General features: G+C 38.1%; 1 protein-coding gene across 1 annotated transcript in view; it reads left to right on the forward strand.

Moving 5' to 3' along the window:
- The window catches only part of CREBL2 (cAMP responsive element binding protein like 2), a 40,813-nt gene extending 13,378 nt beyond the window's left edge, over window positions 1-27,435 (forward strand). Inside the window, exons 2-4 of the mRNA XM_049882513.1 lie at window positions 16,432-16,629; window positions 20,746-20,890; window positions 24,011-27,435. Coding sequence (XP_049738470.1) covers window positions 16,432-16,629; window positions 20,746-20,890; window positions 24,011-24,015 — 348 coding nt within the window. The 3' untranslated portion in view covers window positions 24,016-27,435. The remainder of the gene's footprint in view (window positions 1-16,431; window positions 16,630-20,745; window positions 20,891-24,010) is intronic.
- Window positions 27,436-27,885: the final 450 nt, after the last annotated feature.

Below are 27,885 nucleotides of genomic sequence, written 5' to 3' on the forward strand. Positions count from 1 at the left end.
GCTTATTTCATGGACCCTGGTGGCGCAGTGATTAAGAGCTCAGTTGCTAACCAAAAGGTCGGCAGTTTTAATCCATCAGCTGCTCCTTGGAAACCCTATGGGGCAGTTCTGCTCTGTCCTGTAGGGTTCCTATGAGTCAGATTTGACTTGATGGCAGTGGAAGTGGGTATTGGCCATTTGTTTATCTTTTTTGGATAAATGTCTATTCAAATCCTTTGCCCGTTTTTAAATTGGGTTGTTTGTGTTTTTTTATTGTTTATTTGTAGAAGTTCTTAATACTAAATATATTCCTTGTATACATTCTTTGTGTACTCTGGAATATGAATATATATATACATCCACCATGCGTCTTTGTCAGTTTGTTGTACTGTGGTGGCTTGCGTGTTGCCGTGATGCTGGAAACTATGCCGCAGGTATTTAAAACACGAGGAGGGTCACCCATGGTGGACAGGTTTCAGTGGCGCTTTCAGACTAAGACTAGGAATTCTACTTCTGAAAAAACTGACCAGTGAAAACCTTATGAATAGCAGCGGAGTGTTGCCTGATACGGTGCTGGAAGATGAGCCCCTAGATTGGAAGGCAATCAAAATACGACTGAAGAAGAGCTGCTTCCTCAAAGTAGAGTCAACCTTAATGATGTGGATAGAGTCAAGCTTTTGGGACCTTCAATTGCTGATGTGGCACGACTCAAAATGAGAAGAAACAACTGCAAACATCCAATAATAATCAGAATATGTAATGTACAAAGTATGAATCTAGGAAAATTGGAAGTCTTCAGAAATGAAATGGAATGCATAAAGATTGATATCCTAGGCATTAGTGAGCTTAAATGGACTGGTATTGGCCATTTTGAATCAGATAAGCATATAGTCTGCTATGCCAGGAATGATAAAATGAAGGAGAATGGCTTTGCATTCGTTGTCAGAACATTTCAAGATCTGTCCTGAAGTACAGCACTGTCAATGATAGGCTAGTATCCATACACCTACAAGGAAAACCAGTTAATACGACTATTATTTAAATTTACTTACCAACCACTAATGCCAAAGATGAGGAAGTGGAAGATTTTTACCAACTTCCGCAATTTGAAATTGATCAAACATGCAGTCAAGATGAGTTGATAATTACTGGTGATTGGAATGTGAAAGTTGAAAACGAAGAAGGATCAGTAGGTGGAAAACATAGCCTGGGTGATAGAAATGACATGGGCGATTGCATGCTAGAATTTTGCAAGGCCAATGACTTATCCATTGCAAATACCTCTTTTCAACAACATAAATGACGACTGTATACATGGACCTCACTGGATTGAAAACACAGGAATCAGTCGACTACATCTGTGGAAAGAGACAATGGAAAAGCTCAATATCAATCAGAACAAGGCCAGGGGTCGATTGTGAAACAGACCATCAGTTGCTCATATGCAAGTTCAAGTTGAAGCTGAAGAAAAGTAAAACAAGTCCACGAGAGCCAAAGTGCAACCTTAAGTATATCCCACATGAATTTGGACACCATCTCAAGAATAGATTTGATGCATTGAACACTAATGACCAAAGACCGGACAAGTTGTGGGATGGCATCAAGGACATCATACTTGAAGAAAGCAAGAAGTCATTAAAAAAAAAGAGGAAAGAAAAAGACAACAGTAGATGTCAGAAGAGACCCTGGAACTTGTTCTTGAATGTACAGTAGCTAAAGCAAAAGGAAGAAATGATGAAGTAAAACAGCTGAACAAAAAATCCCAAAGGGCAGCTTGAGAAGACAAAGTATTAAAACGAAATGTGCAAACACCTGGAGTTAGAAAACCAAAAGGAAAGAATTGTCTTGGCACCTTGTTGAAAACCAGTTGACCATAAATGTAAGAGTTTATCTCTGGACTCTCAATTCTATTTCATTGATTTATATATCTTTCCTTCTACCAGTGCCATACTATCTTCATTCCAGTAGGTTTGTAATAAGTTTTGAAATCAGAAAGTGTGAGTTCTCCAACTTTATTCTTTTTCAAGATTGTTTTTGGCTATTCTGGGCCCCTTGAATTTATATATAAATTTTACGGTTAATTTGTCAGTTTCTATTTTAAAAAAAAAACAGTTGGGATTTTGATAGGAATTGTGTTGAAGCTGTAGTGATTTGGGGAATGTTGCCATTTTAATAATATCAAGTCTTCTAACCCATGGAATTGGGTCTGTCCATTTATTAGGTCTTTAGGTCTTTAATTTCTTTGAACAATATTTTGTAGTTTTTAGCGTACAAGTCTTGCACTTCTTTTGTTAAATTTATTCTTAAGTACAGGTTTCCCCTGCTATCCAAAAGTGTAGCATTCCTATGAAACCTTTTGTAAGCCAAAATGGCATAAAGCGAAGAAGCAATTACCTTTAATTTATATGGGGAAAAAATTTTCAGCATTCCCAGACCCCAAAAAATAACCTACCAAATTGTACCAAATGACACATAAGACCTAAAATAGCACTAACATATAGGGAAAGCTGAGATGCTGAGTGTAGTTACCGGAAAAGGAGCTCAGCTACGCCACTCTCGCTGCTCAGGGTACACGCTGCTGCTTTAACAGCTCACTGCAAAACAAACACTAATCACTGTTTCTGCTTTTCACCTTTTTTTGTAAGTGTGAAAATCCTCTTCAAATTTCTTTCCGTTAGCAAAAACAGGTACTAATGTAGGTCTTTCATAAAAGAAAAGTGGTGTGAAGTGAACTTTCAGAAAGTGGGGGTTACCTGTATTTTATTCTTTTTTATGGTATTGTAAATGGAATTGTTTTATATAAACAATTATAAATTGTTTATATAAATACAACTGGTATTTGTGTATTGATCTTAAATCCTGCAAGCTTGCTAAATTTATTAGCTCTAATAGTTTTTGGGAGTCTATAGGATTATCTATGTATAAGATCACATCATCTTCAAATAGAAATAGTTTACTTTTCCTTTCCAGTTCAGAGGCCCTTTACTTCTTGCCTAGTTGCTTTGGCCAGAACCTCAAGTAAAACTTTGAATGTAAATGGTGAGAGCTGATGTCTTTGTCTTGTTCCTGATCTTGAGGGAAGAGTATTCAGCGTCTCATCATTAGGTATGATGTTAGCTGTGGGTTGTTGTAGATGCCATTTATCAGGTTGAGGAAAGTTCTCACCTGTTCCTAGTTTGCTGAGTGTTTTTATCATGGAGGGGTGTTAGATCTTGTCAAGTGATTTTTCTGGATCTATTTTTACTGAGATAATCATGTGATTTTTGTCCTTTTTTATATTGATATGTCCTTTTTTGTATTGATATATTGATTTTTGGGTGTTAAACCAACTTTCATTCCTCAGATAAATCCCTCTTAGTCATGGTGTATAATTCCCTTTATATTTTGCTAGATTAAATTTACTAGTATTTTGTCTAGGATTTTTACATCTATATTCGTAAGAGATACTGCTCTGTATTTTCTTGTAATATCTTTGTCTGGCTTTGGCATCAGGGTAATACTGGCCTCACAGAGTGAGTTGGGAAATGTTACTCCTTTTTGAAAGAGTTTGTGAAGGATTGGTGTTAATTTTCAAATGTTTGGAGAATTCACTTTAAAGTCACCTGGGTCTGGGCTTTTCTTCGTGGGAAAAATTTTGATTACTAATTCAATCTCTTTGTTTGTTATAGATCTATCCAGTTTTTTAATTTCTTTTTGGGTCAGTTTTGGTAGTTTGTGTCTTTCTAGGAATTTGTCCATTTTGTATAGGGTATCTAATTTATTGGAATACAGTGGTTCATAGTATTTCCTTGTAATCCTTTTTATTTCTGTCAGGTTGCCTCTGACTCATGGAGACCCCATGTGTGTCACAATACAGCTGTGCTCCATACTATTTCAATGGCTGTTTTTTTTTTTTTTTTTAAGTAGATCATCAGGCCTTTCTTCTGAGGCATATCACTCAGGGTAGACTTGAATTCCAACCTTTCGGTTAGTAGCCGAGCACATTAACTGTTTGCACCACCAAGAGTCTCCTTAAAAACTGGCTCGTAATCAACAGAAAAGCAGGATAGTCTCGCTTGCTTGCTTGCATTCAGTAGGCTTTAACATTAACATGTAAGGAAGACAGTATTGTAGAAAACTGAAATCTAACATTTCTAATTTTCTACCTTTATGAAAGAAGCTCTCTGTGGCTGATACGGGAGGATCAGTGGCTGACAGGTGTATTCTCTTCGTGGTGGTGGATAGGGACCCGGGCCTCCTGAGTAGTTCCCTTCAGGCCAGAGTTGAAGAGCAAGAGGCATATTATGCTCAGCTCACAAATGTGTAGTGGGGGAAAAAAGAAGTAAAATGAATAGTGGGCAAGATGTAGTGTTTTAAAGCTAGCTATTTAAATTTGCATGTGGCTCTATGCCAAAAGAAATACATTTGGAACAGGAAGGGAAAGTTAAACTTTGGGGCTATTTTTAGAGCTTTATTTTTTTTAGTTTGTATTGGCTCATTAAAGTCAGTAGTTTTACTTAGCCACATTAATTCACTAGAGAAATAGGAGAGAGCAGGGGGACAATATAGTTATCATGGAGTTTGTGAAAATGATATGAATTTGGGGGGGTGGGGAGGGAGCTTAGGTATTTAAGGAATTTGTAAGGTTGATTTCAGCTTTTAGTTTCTGGTTCCTTGCTTCTAATTAACTTCTGCTATCTTTCCCTCAATTTTTATGGCTTACGAAATATATAAAGTTAACGTTGTTACAACTAGTATACAAACCTACCTACATTTGTATAATAACTTTTGCTTTACAAAATGCTTTCATATATATTATTATACTTAAGATTTACAATAGGATCAGTGGAACCAACCTGGTGCTATAGACAGAAGTACCATGCCATCCCTCCACAGCAAAGACTCAAAAAAATAAGTAAAACAGAGATAGACATCAGTCCTGGAACCCTAAGAGTCAAATGAATAGATAAAAAACTCAACTAAGCACCAAATGGAATAAGGAACTGACAGAGAACAGAGAGCAAAGACAGAGGTGGAGCGGAGGTCCCCTGTCAGCTAACACAGTACGAATTCACCGTCTTGAACTCCTATCAGAAATTGGCAGATAGATAGTACGGGAAAGCAGCTTCATGGAGCCCCCAGCAGGAGACAGAGCACCCAATAACCAGCGATACATACTTTCCCACTCTTCTTACCCCTGCTTGGCCTATGCTGCTTCCTGGCAGGCTGTGGTCAGCTACCCAGGGAGGTGTCAGCTCCATGCTGCTTAGATTCGAACCCCCCCCCGCCCCCACCAACTGGCTCGTTCATTGCCATTACTGCATTTTTCAACTTCTTTTAGTTTCTTCCCTTTTTCTCACCTCGTTCCCTTCCTTTCTCTTGAACACCTGGCTCCGTGTGCCATCTCTGCTGCTTCTTGACGGGCTCTGAAGTGTCCCTCAGCAGGGGAACTGCTTCCACCAGTGGGATCCCTGGGGGCATTTTTTTTCTTTTTGTTTTGCTTCATTTCTTGGTTTCTCATCTCTCTATACTTGCCTTCTTTTCCTGTCTTCTGAATACCTGGCGCTGTGTGATACGCAGGTTGGGAGACACTTCCCTGATCTGTGCTGCCATACTGGTGGGATCCTTGGGGGCATTTCTTTTTTTTTTTTTAAATCCTTTTTGTTTTTCTTCATTTCTCGGTTTCTCATCTCTCTCTACTTACTTGCTTTTCCTGTTTCCTGAATACCTAGCACTGTGTGCCATCTCTGCCTCTTCTAGATGGGCTGTACCTCGCAGTTTGGGAGCCACTTCCCCGGTCTGAGCTGCCACACCAGTGGGATCCTTGGGGGCATTTCTTTTTTTTTTTTTAATTTTCTCTTTTTTTTCCTTTTTTCTTCATTTCTTGGTTTCTCGTCTGTCTACTCCAATGGCAGCCTCCCTCAGCACTTTTTTTTTTTTTTTTTGGCTCCTGTTTCTCTCTTTCTCTTCTTTCCCGTACGCAATCTAGCTCCACACATCACAACCTCCTCCCTACCTTCTGCCTATCTGCACCGTGCACTGAACATTGCACCCCCAAGCAAGACAGGCATGGCCTACTGGAACCTGCCCTCTACTGATCCCCAGCCTGCCCTGTTGGCCTTTGTACCTGCCACAAACAACCCATCTCAGCCCATTCACTTCAGCTGGACCTGCCCTGCTGCATCATAGCTGAGTGACTGGCTCTGCCCATTGGACAAGGAGGTGAAAAGCATTGTGTACACAGACGAGCAAACAAGAAAGAACACACAATCCACCTGCTCAGACATAACCAAATAAAACAAAAAACCAGGACAAAACAATCTATAGTCAATAAAAAAAAGAAAGCAAAGAAAATAACTACTGAATGTCCAGAAGACAGCAGACAATATCAAAACATGTAAAAAGAAGCAGGACAGGATGGTTTCAGTAGGCATCCAAAATAAAACACCAGGTGATTTTCCAGTAGAAGAAATGGCACTGGAACTACCAGATAGGGAATTCAGATCTCTAATATTTAGAGCTATCCAAGAGTTGAAGCAAAAAGCAGATAAAGATGAGGAAAGATAGACAAATTCATGAAAAAGGCAAACAAATTCATGGTAAATACAAACAAAACTATGGAAGAAGTCAAGAAAATAATACAAGAACAAACTGTCAAAGTAAATTCACAACTAGAAATCATACAAAAACAACAGTTAGAAATTCAAAAGATAAACAACAAGATTTCAGGAACGGACAGTGTCATAGAAGGGCTGAGGGGCAGCTCTGAAACAATGGGAGGCAGGATCAATAAAATTGAAGACAAATTCCTAGATACCACTTCGTTTGAGGAAAGATCAGAAAAAAAAAACAAAGAAAAACAAAACCCCAAGAACAATTTGGGATACAATCAAAAGCAAAAATTTGTGAGCGATTGGAGCTCCAGAACAGAAGGAGAAAACGGAAAACACAGGGAGGATCATTGAAGAATTGCTGACAGAAAACTAATATCACAAAAGATGAAAAGCTGACCATCTAAGAAGCTCAACAAACGCCATATAGGACAGACCCCAAAAGAAGATCACCGAGGCATATCATAATCACACTAGGTAAAACCAAAGACAAAGAATGCTGAGAGCAGCTTGAGGAAAAATGAAAAGTCACGTACAGAGGAGAAACAATAAGACTAAGCTCTGATTACTCGACAGAAAACATGCAGGCAAGAAGGCAGTCATATAAAAGGAGGATGACATATATAAAACCTTGAAAGAAAAAAACTGCCAAGCAAGAATAATATATCCTGCAAAACTCTCAATCAGATATGATGGTGAAATTAAGACATTTCCAGATAAACAGAAATTAAGGGAATATGTAAAAACCAGACCAAAAACTTACAAGAATTATTCAAGGGAGTCCTTCAGTTTTAGAACAAACAACATCAGACAACAGCCTGAATCTAGGACCTAAGATCGCACTGGCCAGATACCAACCTAGGAAGTGAGCCCTCAAGGACTATTCAAAACTAAAAGATTTACAACAGGGAACCAGAGAGGTTAATCTGTAAGTGACGACAACATCAGAACAATAAAAGAGGGAATAAACAATGTAGTTATAGAACTTTCTAAAGGAGAGAGAGGCAAAGTGATTCCAAGTAATAAAAAATAGGTTCAAACCTAGGAAGATAAGGGTAAATTCAAGGTAACCACAAAGAAATTTAACAAACCTATTCATCAAAATAAAGAAGAAAAACATAAAGTCTTAGTAAACACGAAATCTACAAGAACAAAAGAAATGAAAAAATCCACAAACAAAAGGAATTCAACACAGGAAGAGTAAGAGGAACAAAGAAAACATCAGCACCAAAAAAAAAAAACAAAAAAAAACCTACAAAAAGACAGCAATAAACTCACATCTATCAATAATTACACTGAATGTAAACGGCCTAAATGCACCATAAAGAGACAGACAATGACAGAATGGATTAAAAAACAGGATCCATCCATATGCTATCTACTAGAGACACACCTTAGAAACACATAAATTTATTAAAAATCAAAGGATAGGAAAAAGTATATCAAGCAAACAGCTACCAAAAAAGAGCAGTAATGGCAATACTAATCTCAGGTAAAATAGACTTTAAAACACAGTCCTCCATAAAAGGCAAAGAAGGGCACTATATAATGATTAAAGGGGTGATCCATCATAAAGGCAGTTCTCAGAGGTCAATTTATAGCAATAGATGCACACATCAAAAAAGAAAGGGACACAATCAAAACATTAGCTACACAACTCGAACAAATAGAGAACAGCAAAAGAAGCCCACAGCCACCAGAAGAAAGGAAATAATAAAGATCGGAACAGAAATAAATGAAACAGAGAATAGAAAAACAATAGAAAAAAATCAACAAAACAGAAAGTTGGTTCTTTGAAAAGAAAAAAAAAAAATTTTTTTTTAAAGAATTAACAAAATCGACAAACCATTGGCCAAACTGATAAAAGAAAAACAGGAAAGGATGCAAATAACTCAAATAAGAAATGAAATGGGGGACATTACAAAAGACCCAACTGAAATAAAAAGGATCATAAACAGACTACTATGAAAAACTATAACAAATTTGAAAACCTAGAGGAAATGGACGAATTTCTAGAAACACACTACCTACCCAAACTAACACAAAATGATGTTGGAAATCTGACAAACCTGTAATAAAAGAAGAGATTGAAAAAATAATAATAATTAAAAATAACAAAAAAAAGTCCTGGCTTAGATGGCTTCACTGGAGAGTTCTACCAAACATTCAGAGAAGACCTTACACCAGTACTAAACTATTTCAGAACATAGAAAAGGAAGGGATACTTCCGAGTTCATTCTGTGAAGCCGGCATAAGCCCAATACCAAAACCAGGCAAAGACACCACAAAAACAGGAAATTACAGACCAATATCTCTGATGAATATAAATGCAAAAATTCTCAACAAAATTCTCCCCAATAGAATTCAGCATCATGTCAAAAAAGTAATATACCACAACCAAGTGGGATTCATACCAGGTATGCAAGGATGGTTCAACATTGGAAAATCAATCAACATAAACCACCACATAAGTAAAAGAAAAGAATCACATGATCATCTCAGTTGACACTTTAGAAAAGGCATTGGACAAAGTCCAGCACCTATTCCTGATTAAAAAAAAAAAAAAAACTCTGAATAAAATAGGTAGAGAAGGGAAATTGTCAACATAATAAAGGGCATCTATATAAAACCAACAGCCAAAATCATTCTTAATGAAGAGAGGCTGAAAACATTCCCCTTGAGAACAGGAACAAGACAAAGATGCCCTTTATCACCACTCCAATTTAACATTGTGCTCGAAGTCCTAGCTAGAGCAATAAGGCAAGAAAAAGAAATAAGGGGCATCCAAATCGGTATTGAAGAAGTAAAACTTCCTATTTGCAGATGATACAATACTATACATAGAAAACCCAAAAGACTCCATGAGAAAACTACTGGAACTAATAGATAGCAGATAGCAGGATACAAGATAAACATACAAAAATCAGTGGAATTTCTATACAGCAATAAAGGGAAGAATGAAAAGGAAATAAGGAAAACAATACCATTTATAATAGCCCCTAAAAAAATAAAATACTTAGGAATAAAACTAACCAGGAATTTAAAAGACCTGTACAAAGAAAACTACAAAACACTACTGCAAGAAACCAAAAGAGATCTATATAAATGGAAAAAATACCATAATTATGGATAGGTAGACTCAACAGTGTGAAAATGACAATTCTACTCAAACCAATCTACAAATACAATGCAATCCTGATACTAACAACATTCTTTAAGGAGATGGAAAAACTAATCATTAACTTTATATGGAAAGGAAAGAGGCCCCAGATAAGTAAAGCACTATTGAAGACGAACAATAAAGTAGAAAAACTCGCACTACCTGACCTCAGAACCTATTACACAGCTACAGTAGTCAGAACAGCCTGCTACTAGTACAAACGACAGATAACATTGACCAATGGAACAGAATTGAGAATCCAGATGTAAATCCATCCACCTACAGTCACCTGATCTTCAACAAGGGCCCAGAGTCCATCAAATGGGGAAAAGATAGTCTTTTTAACAAATGATTTGGGCAAAACTGGATGTCCATCTGCAATAAAATGAAACAGGACCCATACCTCACACTGTACACAAAAACTAATTCAAAATGGATCAAAGACCTAAATATAAAACCAAAAATTACAAAGATCATAGAAGAAAAAATAGGATCAACCCTAGAGGCCCTAATACATGGCATTAACAGGGTACAAACCATAAGTGACAACACACAAACTCCAGAAGATAAGGTAGATAACTGGGATCTCCTAAAAATTAAACGCTTATGCTCATCAAAAGACTCCACCAAAGAAGTAAAAAGAGAACCTGCACACTGGGAAAAAAATTTTGGCTATGACGAATCCAACAAAAGTCTAATCTCTAAAATCTACAGGAAAATCCAACAGCTCTACAACAAAAAGACAATCCAATTTAAAAATAGGCAATGAACAGACACTTCACCAACGAAGACATTCAAGCGGCTAACAGACACATGAGGAAATGCTCACGATCACTAGCCATTAGAGAAATGCAAGTCAAAACCACAATGAGACACCATCTCACCCCAGCACAAATGAAAAAAACAGAAAATAACAAATGAATGTGGAAATTATAGAACAATATCATTAATACCACAGGCAAGCAAAATTTTGCTGAAGATCATTCAAAAACGGCTGTAGTAGTATATTGATGGGAAACTGCCAGAAATTCAGGCAGGTTTCAGAAGAGGACATGGAACCAGGGATATCATTGCTGATGTCAGATGGATCCTGGCCGAAAGCAGAGAATACCAGAAGGATGTTTACCTCGGTTTTATTGACTATGCAAAGGCATTTGACTGTGTGGATCATAACAAATTATGGATAACGTTGCGAAGAATGGGAATTCCAGGACACTTAATTGTGCTCACGAGGAACGTTTACATAGATCAAGAGGCAGCTGTTCGGACAGAACAAGAGGATACTGATTGGCTTAAAGTCAGGAAAGGTGTGCGTCAGGGCTATATTCTTTCACCATACCTATTCAGTCTGTATTCTGATTAAATTATTCGAGAACCTGGACTATATGAAGAAGAACGGGGCATCAGGATTGGAGGAAGGCTCGTTAACAACCTGTATTATGCAGATGACACAATCTTGCTTGCTGAAAGTGAAGAGGACTTGAAGTACTTACTAATGAAGATCAAAGACCACAGCCCTCAGTATGGATTGCACCTCAACATAAAGAAAACAAAAATCCTCACAACTGGACCAATGAGCAACATCATAATAAACAGAGAAAAGATTGAAGTTGTCAAGGATTTCATTTTACTTGGATCCACAATCAACAGCCATGGAAGCAGCAGTCAAGAAATCAAGACTCATGGCGTTGGGTAAATCTGCTGCAAAGGACCTCTTTAAAGTGTTGAAGAGCAAAGATGTCACCTTGAAGACTAAGGTGCGCCTGACCCAAGCCATGGTATTTTCAATCACATCATATGCATGTGAAATCTGGACAATGAATAAGGAAGACCAAAGAAGAATTGACACCTTGGAATTGTGGTGTGGCAAAGAATATTGAATATCCCATGGACTGCCAAAAGAACGAAAAAATTTGTCTTAAAAGAAGTACAGCCAGAATGCTCCTTAGAGGCAAGGATGGCGAGACTGCGCCTTACATACTTTGGACGTGTTGTCGGGAGGGATCAGTCCCTGGAGAAGGACATCATGCTTGGCAGAGTACAGGGTCAGCAGAAAAGAGGAAGACCCTCAGTGAGGTGGATTGACACAGTGGCTGCAACAATGAGCTCAACCATAACAACAGTTGTAAGGATGGCGCAGAACCAGGCAGTGTTTCATTCTGTTGTGCATAGGGTCGCTATGAGTTGGAACCAACTCTACGGCACCTAACAACAACAAATGTTGGAGAGGCTGTGGGGAGATTGGAACGCCTAAGCCCTGCTGGTGGGAATGTAAAATGGTACAACCATTTTGGAAAACAGTATGGTGCTTCCTTAAAATAGAAATACCATATGACCCAGGAACCCACTCCTAGGACTATATCCTAAAGAAACAAGAGCCGTCACACGAATAGACATATGCACACCCATGTTCATTGCAGCATTGATCACAATAGCAAAAAGATGGAAACAACCTAGATGCCCATCAACAGATGAATGGGTAAACAAACTATGGAACATACACACAGTGAAGTACTATACAATGATAAGGAACAATGATGAATCTGTGAAGCATTTCACAACATGAATGCGTCTGGAGGGCATTATGCTGAGTGAAATAAGTGAATCACAAAAATTGTATGAGACCACTACTATAAAAACTCATGAAAAGGTTTCCACACGAAAAGAAACAATCTTTGATGGTTACGAGGGAGGGGAGGGGAGGGATGGGTATTGAAGAACACTAAATAGATAAGTGGTAACTTTGGTGAAGGGTAAGATAAATACACAGTACTGGGGAAGCCAGCACAGCTTGTACAAGGCAAGGTCATGTAAGCTCCATAGAACCATCCAAACTCCCTGAGGAGCTGAATTACTTGGCTGGGGGCTATGGGGACCATGGTCTTGGGGAACGCCTAGCTCAGTTGGCATAACATAGTTTATAAAGAAAATTTTCTACATTCTACTTTGGTGAGTAGTGTCTGGGATCTTAAAAGCTTGTGAGTGGCCATCTAAGGTACTGCACTAGCCTCATCTCTTTGGGAACAAGGGAGAATGAAGAAGACTAAAAACACAAAGGAAAGTTTAGTCCAGAGATCTAATGGACCACAACTATCACCACAACTCCATCAGACTGAGTCCAGTACAACAGGATGGTGCCCGGCTACCACCACCAACTGCTCTGAGAGGGATCACAATAGAGGGTCCTGGACAGAGCTGGAAAAAAATGTGGAACAAAATTCTAACTCTAAAAAAGACCAGACTTACTAGCCTGACAGAGACTGGAGAAACCCCAAGAGTATGGCCCCCGACACCCTTGTAGCTCAGTAATGAAGTCACTCCTGAGGTTCACCCTCAGCCACAGATTAGACAGGCCCATAAAACAAAACAAGACTAAAGGGGCACACCAGCCCAGAGGCAAGGACTAGAAAGCAGGAGGGGACAGGAAAGCTGATAACAGGGAAGCTAGGGTGGAGGAGGGAAGAGTGTTGACATGTTGTGGGGTAGGTAACCAGTGTCACAAAACAATATATATACTGACTGTTTAATGAGAAGCTAATTTGTTCTGTAAACCTTCATCTAAAGTACAGTAATTAAAAAAGATTTACAGTAACCTTGTGATGTACTTGACTCTCTTGAAAACTGGTATACTAATCAGAATTTTGCTGGTACTAAAAGCTAAAAATTAAGCTGGAGAAGTGGTTATGGTGTATTAAATGTAATTGTACAGGCGATGACATAAAATACAGGAAACCTGGATTCATTTACTATGCATTTCTAATTTTAACAAAAGGAATAAAATAGTCCCAATTTAAATATTTTGTTATTATGAAAATTAAACAAAGGGCTATAACAGTTATTGTGCTAAGTTTATTTCAAAAATCAATGAAGCCCATGAAGTACTGTGTGCTCTCTTGGCGGCTTCTCAAAGGCTGCTACTCCTGAATTAATTAAAAACAACAATCTGTGAGGTATTGGATTACAGTGTTGTGTGACTGATGACTCATTCTCCTGTATAAAGATGTCATTATCCATTCGTTTCACTGTAGGATATTATTTTATGCTATAATACATTGTTTTTTAAAAACTAGCAATAGCAAATACATTTGGTTTTAATGCAGGATGATTTTGAAATATTATTGTATTAGAACTGTGAAATTAATGAGGAGCCCTGGTGGTGCAGTGGTTAAAGCACTCAGTGGCTCGAACTCACCAGCTGTTCCAAGGGAGAAAAATTTGGCAGTCTGCTTCCGTTAAGATTTACAACTTTGGAAACCCTATGGGGCAGTTCTCTGTCCTATAGTGTCACTATGAGTTGGAATTGTTTTTTTTGTTTTTTTGTTTTTGGTGCTATTGATGAGCTATAACTAAATATAATTTAAAATTTAGCTATAATAACTTTTGGATCAAATAGGTCATCCTGGAATTGCTAGCAAATATGCGGCTCTGCAGAAGAGCTGTCTGAGGTATGTATTGTTATATTGGAATAAAAACATGCATGTTAGAGAAGCTTTAAAAGACCAGTTTTGGAAAAGTTGAAATTAACTTGGGAGCAGTCCTAAAACAGCTAGCTTTTAAGATGATGCTAGAAAGGAGAGAATTTTTCCCCCCAGAGATTTGGTGTAATCAGAGCCACCTTATAAAATACTAAATACAATGGTTAGCCATCATGATATGACAGTGATGTCTGGTAAATGTAGCTGGTTCACATTTAAAGTTTGGTTTTGCTGATCTAACTATTATACTTAGTAATGACTGATCTTTATAGGGTAGTGGGTGTTGTTGGTATACAATAGTGATTTCAAACAAGAAAACAAATCAGAGTTTTTAGATCCAAATGGATATTGACCCTTGTTCCCTGGGAAGGTTTATACTTTTATTCTGCTGATTTGCCTGTTTTTGAGTTTTGCATTTTCTCATTTAGAATTGCCTTTAAATCTTCAGCAGTATTCCTGTCAGTATAGTGAAGGTACAACGTTTTTCTTCTCTGAGGGTGGTTTCCACAGAGGGCTGAACATCATTCAGAGTCACCTCAGAGTGAGTTCGTGTTAACGGGGAAGGAAAATTCGGGAGAACGAGGGTGAGAATGGCTGTACAACTTGAAGGATGTAATCAATGTCAGCATGTAGAATATGTCATCTTGGTGTATGTTTTACTGTACATATTCCCAACGACAACAATTAAAAAAAAATCAGATAAACAAAGTGGATAATTACACTAGGAATTAAAGGAATAATGTATGGCTCTAAGGTAACAAGGCATATTGTGTTGTAGCTTGTAAAAACAGGATCAGAAAGCAATTCTCAAAAGCGTTGAACAGTGGCATTGTTAGAATAAATGTATGCCCTTTCTCGGTGACTGCTTTAAAGGATGTTTGTTTGATGTATGAATTCTGGTTCATGTACTTAAAAATTTATCATCTTTACCTCATTGTTACATCTTGTAACTTGAGGAGGTTCCAAACTAAATAGTCAGTCACCAAAAAATTGGGCCTAGGAAGGTAAACGAATAATAGAAGTGTTGAGAGGATATCTTATGACCACCAGTGGGAGCAAGTAGAAATCTACTGAGACGGTCTAGGATTGTAATTATGGGCTTCTAAAGATAAGAGACTCATAGCAACCCTATGAGGACAGAGCAGAACTGCCCCATAGAGTTCCCAAGGAGCGCCTGGCAGATTTGAACCGCCAACCCTTTGGTTAGTAGCCGTAGCACTTACCCACTAAGCCACCATAGGGTCGCTATGAGTTGGAATTGACTCGACGGCACTGGGTTTGGTTTTTTGGTTTGATAAAGATGAGAGAAGATTACCTCGAACATTTCAGAGACTTCCTGTGGCTCCTTTGGGCTCAAAAAATTTGAAGAGGGAACTTAAAAATAGCCAAATTGCTCAGGATACATACACGTACACACATATATAATTTTATATACATATTTTCTTTTTTTCTAATTGTAAACATACAAAAATCATAAAAAGTACAGATGAGAAAAAAGCTATGTGCAGTTACACCTATCAGAGAAATCCTCATTAACCTTTTATTAACTTCCTTTCTCCTATGTAATGTTTTATAACGTTGAGATCACACTGAATTACAATTTTGAATGTTGATTTTTTTTTACTTTTTGAAATAACTTACCAATAATTTTTTCAAGTCAATAAAAATTTTTCGTGAACAAAATATTTAGCACTGATCTTTTAGTTTTTTATTGTAAGTTCCATATGGTTCATAGAGTTTATTGTCAAATAATTTAAAGTTTATTATTGAGGAAAGAGTAAAAACTTACGTTATTTCTTCTCTCACAGCCATGGTATCTGAAAAAAAAGTATGAGGCATAGACCCACAGGCATCTGACAGAATTACGTTTTATTAGTTCTGTAAGAAAAAACCCACTGCTGTCGAGCCGATTTCAACTCATGGTGACCCCATGTGTTTACCCCATGTGTTAACAGAGTAGGACTGCTCATAGGGTTTTCTTGGCTGTATTCTTTACAGAAGCAGATCTCTAGGCCTTTTTTCTGAAGTTCCTCTGGGTGGATTTGAACCACCAACCTTTTAAGTTAGTAGTCAAGTACAAACCACTTGTGCCACCCAGAGACCTCATAGTTCCATGGGTCTTATTTATTTATAATTTGTATATGTTCTCTTTGCTAATATGCAGCTCTAGTTGCTTTCCTGGGCACAGAACTAAGAGAAAGATTATTTCTTCTCTCTCTTGCTGAAGGTGGTTGGAGGCAAAGTAAAGAAGCCCGGTAAACGTGGTCGGAAGCCAGCAAAAATTGACCTGAAGGCAAAGCTTGAGAGGAGCCGGCAGAGTGCAAGAGAATGCCGGGCCAGAAAAAAGCTGAGATATCAGTATTTGGAAGAGTTGGTATCCAGTCGAGAAAGAGCCATATGTGCTCTCCGAGAGGAACTAGAAATGGTAAGAAAGTCTGTCAATAAATGCATGAAATAACCTCAACTTAGCAATGAAAGAAATATTCTTCAAAACATTGAAGATACCAGTTTTCACCTATTCAGTTGGCAAACCTTGGAAAGGTTATTAATCTGTTAGTGAGGTTGTACACAAATAAGCATTTTCATACACTGCTTGTGGGAGCTGAATGTACATGACTGTTTCATTGAGGAATTGTTTATGGTATAAAAGAATGGAAAAATAACCCAAATGTACAACAAGTGATTGGTTAAATAAATTATACTATATTCATCTACTGGACTACTTCACAGCCAACAAAAAGCACAATGCACATATTTTTCTTACTGATGTAGAAAGATGTTCAGAATATATTGCTGCCCTGAAAAAACAATATAACAAATATGTAAAATATGCATAGTATGGTACTGTATGTGTTTAAACATTTATTTAACATGTTTTATTCATTCAGATTTTGTGTAGTGCCTGTGGAAGTATTGAAGAGAGTAGGTAAAAGAGAACTAAAACCCCATTACTGTGAACTTAGAGGGGAGGTGATAGGTAGGAGAGGAGAAAGATGGTACTACCACGATGGTAGCAAAACTGGGGTAGGCTGCCTCGAGTTTTTAGAAGGTAAGAAATAAGGTTGGGACATGAGGAGAATCCAGATATACACTATTCAGTAGATTGTTTAATATATTGAATTTGATTTGTGCTATAAATTATTTCTTGCCTTCTGTGAAGTAATGAATCATCTCCCTATTGCCATTAAGTTGATTCTGATTCACAGCAATCCTATAGGGCAGAGCAGAACTGCCCCATAGTGGCAGTAATACAGAGGAGCCCTGGTGGCATAGTGGTTAAGAGCTACAGCTGCTAACCAAAAGGTTGGTAGTTCAAATCCACCAGCAGCTCCTTGGAAACCCTGTGGGGCATTTTACTGTGTTCTGTATGGTCGCTATGAGTAGGAATCAACTCGATGGCAACAGGGTTTTTTTTTTTTATCTTTATAGAAGGAGCTTTGGTGGCACAGTGGTTAAGTGCTCATCTGCTAACCGAAAGGTTGGTGGTTTGAACCCACCAGCCACTCCGTGGGAGAAAGATACGGCAGTCTGCTTCTGTAAAGATTACAGCCTCGGAAACCCTGTGGGGCATTTCTACTCTGCCCTACAGGGTCGCTATAAGTCAGAATCGACAACAACGGGTTTGGTTTTTTTTGTTTTTGGTTTAATTTTTATGGAAGCTGCTGCCACATCTTCCTCCCACAATGAATCACCTTACAAGAGCAGTTTGGACTTTATCCTTGGTTCCTGAGAGAGAATCTTTGGAATTTCCCGAGGTACTTTTTGTTATCTAGGCCTAAAGGCTATGCCTGAGGATTTGTGGTAATGAGGGCGGGGAGCAGCTGGCCAAACCAGAAGGACCACCTCATGGCCTGTTATCAGCTGACCTCAGAGAGAGAGAAAGGAACATGATTCTATCATGCATATACAATAAGGCCCCAATCATACTAAGCAGTGAAGCCAGTAGCTGTAGACTAAGGTCCAGAAGTGAGAAACTATGGCAGATTCTGAGAAATGTGATTAGATCTTAAAATGAGGTGGTGGTAGTGATAAGAGTTTGATAAGGGTTGGGTGGGCGTGGACAACAACAGGCATAGACAGGCCTTCTGAGCAATGATGAGGAATAAGAACTTCATCTAAAGGCTTTTAAAGGGAAGAATGATATGGTTAGATTTGTCTAAGAATAACCGCTGTGATTGCAGTGTGGAGAGTGGATAAGGGTGTGTAGATGAGACTGCTTAGAGGCAGAGAGAGCCTTTAGGAGGCTATGGTAGTTGGCCTGAACCAAGTTAGTATCAGTGCAGATGCAGCAAAGCAGATAAATACAAGAGTTCTTACAAGGGTAGAAGCCACAGAAGTTGGGGTGAGGTAGGAGTAACTTAAGTGTGACAGTTAATGTCTCACTAGATGAATGATGGTCCTATATATTGAGATAGGGAATGTAGATGATGCAGAGTAGGCTTACTAGGAAAAGATATATAAGTTCAGATTTTTAGACATGTTTAATTTGAAATGTTGGCAGAAGATCCAAGAAGAAAGATTCAGCGGTAACTGGATAAATGGATCTACAGCAGGAGTCAGCAAATATTTTTGTAAAGGGATTGTTATTAGGTGACATCTAGTTGGTTCCCACTCATAGCAACCCTGTGTACAACAGAACGAAACACTGCCTGGTCCTGCACCATCCTCACAGTTGTTGCTATGTTGATCCCATTGTCGCAGCCACTGTGTCAGTCCATCTCGTTGAGAGTCTTCCTCTTTTCTGTTTACCCTCTACTTTACTAAGCATGTTGTCCTTCTCCAAGGACTGATCTCTCCTGATAACATGTCCAAAGTATGTGAGACAAAGTCTAGCCATTCTCCCTTCTAAAGGGTATTCCAGCTGTACTTCTTCTAAGACAGATTTGTTCTTCTTCTGGTAGTCCGTGGTATATTCAATATTCTTCACCAACACCGTAATTCAAATGCATCGACTTGTTTTTGTCTTCCTTATTGATTGTCCAGCTTTCACATGCATGTGAGGCAGTTGAATATACCGTGGCTTGGGTCAGGCACACCGTAGTCCTCAAAGTGACATCTTTGCTTTTTAAGAGTTTAAAGAGGTCTTTTGCAGCAGATTTGCCAGTGCAGGACATCATTTTATTTCTTGCCTGATGCTTCCATGGGCGTTGATTGTGGATCTAAGTAAAATGAAATCCTTGAGAACTTCAGTACTTGCTCCATTTATCGTGATGTTGCTTACTGTTCCAATTGTGAGGATTTTTTTCTTTATGTTGAGGCGTGACCCATACTGAAGGCTGTAGTCTTTGATCTTCAGCACTAAGTGCTTCATTTGCATATCACAGGTTGTTCATGAGTCTTGCCCCAATTCTGATGCCATGTTCTTCTTCATATAGTCCAGCAGCTTCTCGTATTATTTGCTCAGCATACGGATCGAATAAATATTGTGAAAGAATACAGCCCTGACGCACACCTTTCTTGATTTTAAACCATGCAGTATCCCCTTGCCGTTCAAACGACTGCCTCTTGGTCTATGTACAGGTTCCGCATGAGCACAATTAAGTGTTCTGGAATTCCCATTCTTTGCAATGTTATCCATAATTTGTTATGATCCACATAGTAGAATGCAAACACACAGTCAAATGCCTTTGTGTAGTTGATAAAACACAGGTAAACGTCTTTCTGGTATTCTCTGCTTTCAGCCAAGATCCCTCTGACATCAACAGTGATACCCCTCGTTCCACATCCTCTTCTGAATCCGGCTTGAATTTCTGGAGTTCCCTGTTGATGTCCTGTTGCAACAGTTTTTGAATGATCTTCAGCAAAATTTTAGTCTCTGAGGTTCCACGAGTTCTGAATCCATGGCTTTATACATTGTAAAGCTCCCACTGGTGGATTTAGAAATCTGGAAGAGCATGGTAGCAGTTAAGGAAATGCCTGTTGCTCTGACTGGATGGGCAGCAGTGACCCCAATCACAGACTGCGTCCCAACTCTTGGACAGTCATTAAGGCTTTAGGCAAAATTGCAGGATTTGTTTCATCTTTGGTCCTTTACTACACCTTGATCCCTTGTCTAAATTCCCTGTATTGTCTTCTGGCTTTTCAAATTGCCACTCCTCACTCTATCTAAAATTGCATTGTTTGTTTTTTTTAAATGTATTCTTAGCTAAGAGAGTGTTTGGGTAAAGTGATTGTCAGTAAAGTGTGAATAACTGATAGTGAGCCATTTGTGAGTATTTCCATTTTAAAATGATTTATTAGTCATAATAAATCTCTAATGCCATACTGTAGGGAGATATTCTTTTAACCAGAATGGGCTTCTTAATCTTAACAACACTTCAGTGCATCACAAAAAGAAGATTTAACAACAGTTTTGCACCCCCTTCTGAAAGGTGGCAGATCTCATACATGTCCTAGCTTATAAATAAGAAATATAGCAGAGAATAATTGCTGGCAGCCAGCTTATCTCTAGTCATGGGAGTACTTATGGCTAGGATTTCTAACAGTGGTTCATGAACTCTGATTGGTAAAATTTTACTCAAATTTATTTTACACATTTCAGTATAAGCAGTGGTGCATGGCAATGGACCAAGGAAAAATCCCTTCTGAAATAAAGGCCCTACTCACTGGAGAAGAGCAGAGCAAATCTCAGCAGAACTCAAGCAGGCACATGAAGGCTGGGAAGACAGAAGCTAATAACAATTCCTGTGAGTACAGTGCATGGGAGAGTTTGTATTTAGGGGACTGTCTCAAGGTGGAGCCTTGATGGCACAGTGGTTCAGTGATAGGGCTGCTAACCAAAATGTTGGCATTCAGGTCCACCAGCTGCTCGTTGGAAACCCTGTGGGGCAGTTCTACGCTGTCCTCTAGGGTAGCTGTGGGTCAGAATCTACTCGGCAGCAATGGTTTTGCTTTGGTTTTTGGTCTCAGGGCAGGGCTTCTGTTGACGGTTTTCCTTAGTATGTCTTTAAATAAAACATTGATATCCTTTGTTATACACTAATAAGCAAGTAAAATGGTATTAGAGTCTAAGTACTGAAACGTGTTTGACATGGGGCCTATAAAGAGCAAGTGATAAACTGTATGGAAGATTTTTTATTAAGTAAACTTAGTCCATAAATGTGAATGCATTATTCTAGTTATTGTTAATATTAATACCTTTTATTTGTATTTTGATTTATAGTTTACAAAGTACTTTCACTTATATTTATTTTAATTATTTCCTCCAACAATTGTGTTGAGTTCTACCTCTTATTTTATAGATCAATAAATAAAAGAGGGTCTGGGTGAGGTGCCCAGGGTCACACAGCTCTAATGATAAAGCCTGTCCTCACCCAGCCCAGGCTCTCTGTAGTACAGTAGTTCATCACTGTAAGGAGTTTGTAAAATTTAAGTGAAATCCACATAACATAAAATTAACCATTTTGAAGTGAACAGTTCCATGATATTTAGTACATTTACAGTATTGTACAACAACCACCTCTATCTAGTTCCAAAACATTTTTGTCATCTAAAAAGACTACTCTGTACCCGTTAAGCAGTTGCTGTCCATTTCCCACGGCTCCCATCCTCTGTAACCACCCATCTGCTTTCTGTCTCTCTGGATTTACCTATTCTGGATATTACATATAAATGGAATCATATAATATGTGTCTGGCTTCTTTCACTTAGCATGTTTTCAGAGTTCATCCATGTTGTAGTGTGCATCAGTATTTCATTCCTTTTTTTTTTTTTGGTAGTGTATACCACAATTTGTGTATCCATTCATTCCACCTCTTGGCTATTGTAAATAGTGCTGTTACGAACATGAGTACAGAAGTATTTGAGTACCTGTTTGCAGTTGACTATATATATACCTAAGAGTAGAATTGCTGGTCCATATCGTAATTCTGTGTTTAACTTTTTGAATTGTTTTCCACAGTGGTTGAATCATTTTACATTCCCATCAACAATATACAAGGGTTCCAATTTTTCCACATTCTCACCAACATTGTTATTTTCCATTTTTTTATATTAGAGCCATTCTAGTGAGTGTGAAGTAGCATCTCTGTGTGGTTTTGATTTGACTCATGATGTTGAGCATCTTCTCATGTTCTTCTTGGGCATTCGTCTGTCTTCTTTGGACACATGTCTGCTCAAGTCATTTGCCAATTTTTTAATTGGATTGTTTGGCTGCTTCTTGTAGAGATGTAAAAGCTGTTTATATTCTGGATACTACACCCTTATCAGATACATGATTTGCAAATAATTTCTCCTATTCTATAGATTGTCTTTTACTTTCTTGATAATGTCCTTTGATACACAAAAGTTTTAATCATAACAAAGTCCAGTTTATTTTTTTCTCTTTTGTTGCTTGTGCTTTTGGTGTCATATCTAAGAATTCATTGCCGAATCCAAGGTCATATAGATTTATCCCTGTGTTTTCTTCTAAGAGTTTTATGGTTTTGTATTTAAGTCATTGATCCAGTTTGAGTTAAATTTATGTATGGTGTGAGGTAGGGGTCAACTTCATTCTCTTGCATGTGGATATGTAGTTCTCCCAGCACCATTTGTTGAATAAACTCTTAAGGATTTTGGAATGAAGATGTCTTGTGTGTATTTCTTCATTATTGTGATTGCACTTGAAATAGTTATAAGGAAATGTTATAAACTTTTCATCTTTCTTAAAAAATTGATAAAATTGAAGGAATTGGCTTTTTGATAACTTTTATTAGATTGGTAACATTTGCCATAATATAAATTGAATTAAAGAAAAAAGCCAAATCAGCTTATTTTTCTTTCCATCCGTATTTTTTAAAAAAGTCTTCCTCCAGAGTAGCAGGGATGGGAGTTTGGGAACCATGGTTTCAGGGGACATATAAATCAATTGGCATAACAAAACGTATTAAGAAAACATTCTGCATCCCACTTTGGTGAGAGGTGTCTGGGGTCTTAAACACTAGCAAGTGGCCATCTAAGATGCATCAATTGGTCTTAACCCACCTGGATCAAATGAGAATGAAGAACACCAAAGACATTTGGTAAAGGTGAGTCCAGGAGACAGAAAGGACCACATAAACCAGAGACTACATCAGCCTGAGACCGGAAGAACTAGATGGTGCCCAGCTACCACTGATCAATGCCCTGACAGGGAACACAACAGAGAATCCCTGATGGAGCAGGAGAACAGTGGGTTGCAGATGTCAAATTCTTATAAAAAGACCAGGCTTAATGGTCTGACTGAGACTAGAGGGACCCTGGAGGTCATGGTTCCCAGACCCTTTGTTAGCCCAAGATTGGAACCACTCCCAAAGCCAACTCTCCAGACAGGGTTTGGACTGGACTATAAGATAGATAATGATACTGGTGAGGAATGAGCTTCTTGGCTCAAGTAGACACATGAGATTATGTGGGCAGCTCCTGTCTGGAGGCAAGATGAGAAGGCAGAGGGGGACAGGAGCTGTTGAATGGACATGGGGAATACAGGGTGGAGAGGAAGAATGTGCTATCTGATTAGGGGGAGAGCAGCTAGGAGTACATAGCAAGGTGTACGTAACTTTTTATATGAAAGACTGCCTTGATTTGTAACCTTAAAGCACAATAAATGAATTAATTAGAAAAAAAAATGAATTGACAGGCTCAGCATAACAGAATCTGAAAACAGTATTTCACTATCATTTTTCTTTAGTACACATGAATTACTTAAATATCAAAATAAAGCCAACTATACACCTGAGGGGAGGAAAAAAAATAGCCTTCGTGTAGATACTAAACTGAAAAAACATCATGCATTTTAAAACAGGGTAACCAAACTTCACTGACAAGGGTAACTTTGATTTATTTTTCAGGGTGAAGATCATATGACATGATGAATCAGTGATTGAAACCAATATTCTGATTCCCATTGGAGGATGAATGGGCAAGATTGTACTTCGTGGCTCTGTTTACTACCTACTGCTCAGTAGTCATCTCTGTAAATCTGCAAAATGTATCTACCAAAATGGGTGATCATAGATCTCAAAGGGTCTTGCTTTAACCTTCAATACGTAGAAAATTTACAAACATTCAGACCTGTTCTCGTTAGTGTTGCCACCATGGCATTTAACATGTTGTGATGCTTGAAAACACAAGAGTAGAGAAAAATGGGTTGAAGATTGTATTTTTGCACCTTAACTCCACATTGCTTTATTGGTTATTTATATTCTTTCCATGTAATTCATGTAATTGTATGTATGTGTGTATCTGGTTGGTGTCACCTCCTTTCATGTTTCTGATTGCCCTATAAAGAGAAACCAAATGGGCTGATTACTGACTGCAAGTTCTCAGCCTTTATGGACCTAATCTTATTTCTTTATATTTACTTGAGTAATGTATACTTCCTGCATGAACCATGATTTCTCCTGTGAGCCATTCCAGCATAAGCTGTGAATATGTATTAACAAATATATACATTTCTATTTTTATAATCCATAATGGTATGCCTGTATTATATAATGTACATGCTAGCAAAATCCATTAAGAGAGCTCTCAAGACAGTTTTTTTTTTTTAAATCTTTGTTGCTGTCTTCTCAAACTATATTCTTAAAAGTTTGCTAGGGCCTAATCCATACTTGGAGAATAGTCAAATTTTATTTGTAAGCAAGAAGTAACCTTTCAGGCATTTTAGCAGCATACATCATCTTGACAACTCAAAATATGTAAGTACAGGCAATCCCCAGGTTACTAATGTCCAACTTAGGGACAACTCGTACTTAAGAACAGACTGCCGTAAAGCCTATTATATTAGAAATTTGAGTTAAATACATACAATGATTCATAATAACAAATGCACACACTACATTGGGACACTCATGAAAACATTGCTAGGCTTGGAAGTGTTTCTTATGTGTTTTATATACATAGAAAGGTAAAACGTATCCTATATGCTAAGACAAACATTTGACTAACTTACGCTAATTAAGAACCTTATGTACCTGTTCCAACTTACCTACAAATTCAACTTAAAGACAGATTTAGGAATGGATCTTATTTGTAACCCGGGGACTGCCTGTATGTATGTTTTTATGTTGTATGTATATGTATGTATGTGGGGAAGGCAGGAGTGAATGTTCACACACGTTTTTTGTGTGTGTATTCAACTAACTCAGAGAATTTTTCTGGATAGGATGAAACTAGCTGCCGAGATCGAGTTTCTGCATCAAGAGATCTGGAACAAAATGAGGGACAAATTGCTGGTAGATCTAATGACTGTAGCTGTAACCAGAACACTTAATTTCTTTGCTGACGTGAGTGTCCATATGAATGTGTTCTGAGCCAGAAGGAAACACACTGTGGGTGTGCATCTGATTCAGTCCTTGCCGTGCCTCTACTGTGGAGTTTAGCGAGGGTGCTCGAGTTGGGCACAGCACTGCAGCTAGTGGGCCTGGCAGGAGGTGCAGTGGAACAGAGGAGTCCTTTCCAGTTCCCATCACAGATATATTTGCTTTCTTCCTGACTAGCAAATGGAGTGATGCTTGAGGAATCAAGCTTATCATAGGACACACAAATAAACCTAGAAATCTTTTGATTTCCCCAATAAGACACTATCACTCTCTCTTTTCCATTGTTAAATCAGAAGTTGTGTTTTCTATCGCTGCTAAACTATAATTGTTCTTCACTCTAATGAAGCAAATATTTGGCTTCCAAACGAACAATGTTTTGTTATGAACTGGCAGTTTATAAGGAGGCATCACAGTCTAGATTGTGGGGTGGAACATGAGATGGACCATATAAAGATTACAAGGTACATTTCCACTTCTCTCAGGTCATGAATTTGAATAAAGTTCCTAAAGACCTCTTGTGCTTAGGTTTCAAACTCAGATCTCCAGTCTAGTCGTGTGTGACTACTGATATACCACTAGCCCAGCTTGTTGGGTCTCTCTCTGTTTTGGAGGACTGGGGGGTTTAAGAGTATTTAATGTCTTTTCAGAATCATAAATACAGACAGATAAAGGATTGTTGATATTCAGGCCTTCAGAATTTAAGTGTTTTAAGTATACTGTTCAGATTTTAATGGGTATGTTTTTGCCACCTGGTCTACTCAATTGTATTATTTTGCAAAACATCCCAAGACTTTCTTTATTGTTGCTTTGTTCAGTACCTTTTGAATTCCCCAGAAGTTTTTTTTTCAAAGCAAACATTCCAAAATGAATGTGGCTCTTCAATGGAATGTCTTCCATTGTGCTTGAAGTATTTCTTCCCTGGTTATAATTCTGAATTACAGGGTCAGGGTCATTTCAGCTTTTATTTATTTTTTTTTTTTTCCAGTATCTTTACAAGAGCAGTGACACTGTCCTCAGGTAGAGGACATATAATTTTAGGTCAAAGTAAATTACAATTTGGCTTTATTCCTAAACCTACCTATTTAGTATTTGGTAGTAGATCAAACCAAGAGAAAGCTCCTTGGTCTTAAAAAGGAATGATTTGATTGCTTTGGGTATTGTGCTGACTGCACGCTTTGGCCACTTTGAAGCACGTTAGTAAACGTCACTGATTAAAACAGCTGAAGCATTTCCTTCCCCATTTCAGGTGAGGAGCGGTGTTATGAAACCCTGGCATCTCTCACTCACCTGTAATGGCAACAAAGGGCTGAGAGAGAACAGAAGAGGGTGAGAGAATCAGTGAGCTTAGGCTTTCTAGGATAGTGCTGTTCTTGTTCTCTGAGTAAGCAGAGTAATTTTTTTTTTTTTCCTAAAGAAAGAGATATAAGGGAGGAAACATATTTCTGTATTTAAGCCAGTCCTATTCTGTCATTCATTTAGCACAGACCTGCTACAGAGCAGAGCAACTGAATATGGAATAAGTTTGACCAGCTCGAATTTTAGGATATAGCCTAAGTTCTTTAAAAATCTGTCTTTCTGTTATGTCTAAATCAGAATCTGTCTTACTGTGGCAAATTTATATCACTTTTTACTAGCTAATTGACAGTATTTACCAACATCACTATTTAGCATTTTATTTTATCATCGTTATGATAGCCTTGATTTGGCTCATTACAAAAAGTACAGGATTAAACTGGATTTATCTTTAGTTGAAATAAAGGCAAAGAAAGCTAAAGAACATAAATGCTATATGTCACAGGAAATCAGTTGCGTATTATCAATTACATATTTAGTTTTAAAAGGGAAGAAGATTATTATTAAACTACACGGTATTTTAGGGCATTGAAGGAATTTTTCTTTCTCTGAAGAAGAATTGTACAATTATATTTTTATGAAAAATAAAATACCTTCACCAGAGATACCTCAAATTGTCTGTCTGTATACTGGGATCCAAATATGTAGTACTACAGGTATCACATTTCTCAAGTCTTTTTAACTATATCCTTACGTCAATCCCTAGAATGGTATAGTTGAAAGATCTTTAGCCTTCTGTTAATGAAACTAATATTAAGAACAACGCGTATTCCGTCTGGCAATATCATCCTATAATTATCTACATAAAGCAGCATTTTCAGGCTACTAGGTGTCTCGGTTCTCTTCCTTCCTTATTCCATCCCTTTTGCTTAACTATAGAGTAGTCATGAATCAGAGCCAGGACTGCTTTGTAAGGTCGTGCACTGCACAGAGGTACCCAGCGAAGGAGGCAAATTGGCCTAAAATCTAGCTCGCAACCCTTGTGTGGAGGAAGGGCCACCTGCCACCTGTTCACCAAGTCACACATGCGGCACAGTTTTGCCCAGAAG

The sequence above is a fragment of the Elephas maximus genome, chromosome 4, assembly GCF_024166365.1.
Source record: "Elephas maximus indicus isolate mEleMax1 chromosome 4, mEleMax1 primary haplotype, whole genome shotgun sequence".
NCBI classification, from domain to species: Eukaryota; Metazoa; Chordata; class Mammalia; order Proboscidea; family Elephantidae; genus Elephas; species Elephas maximus.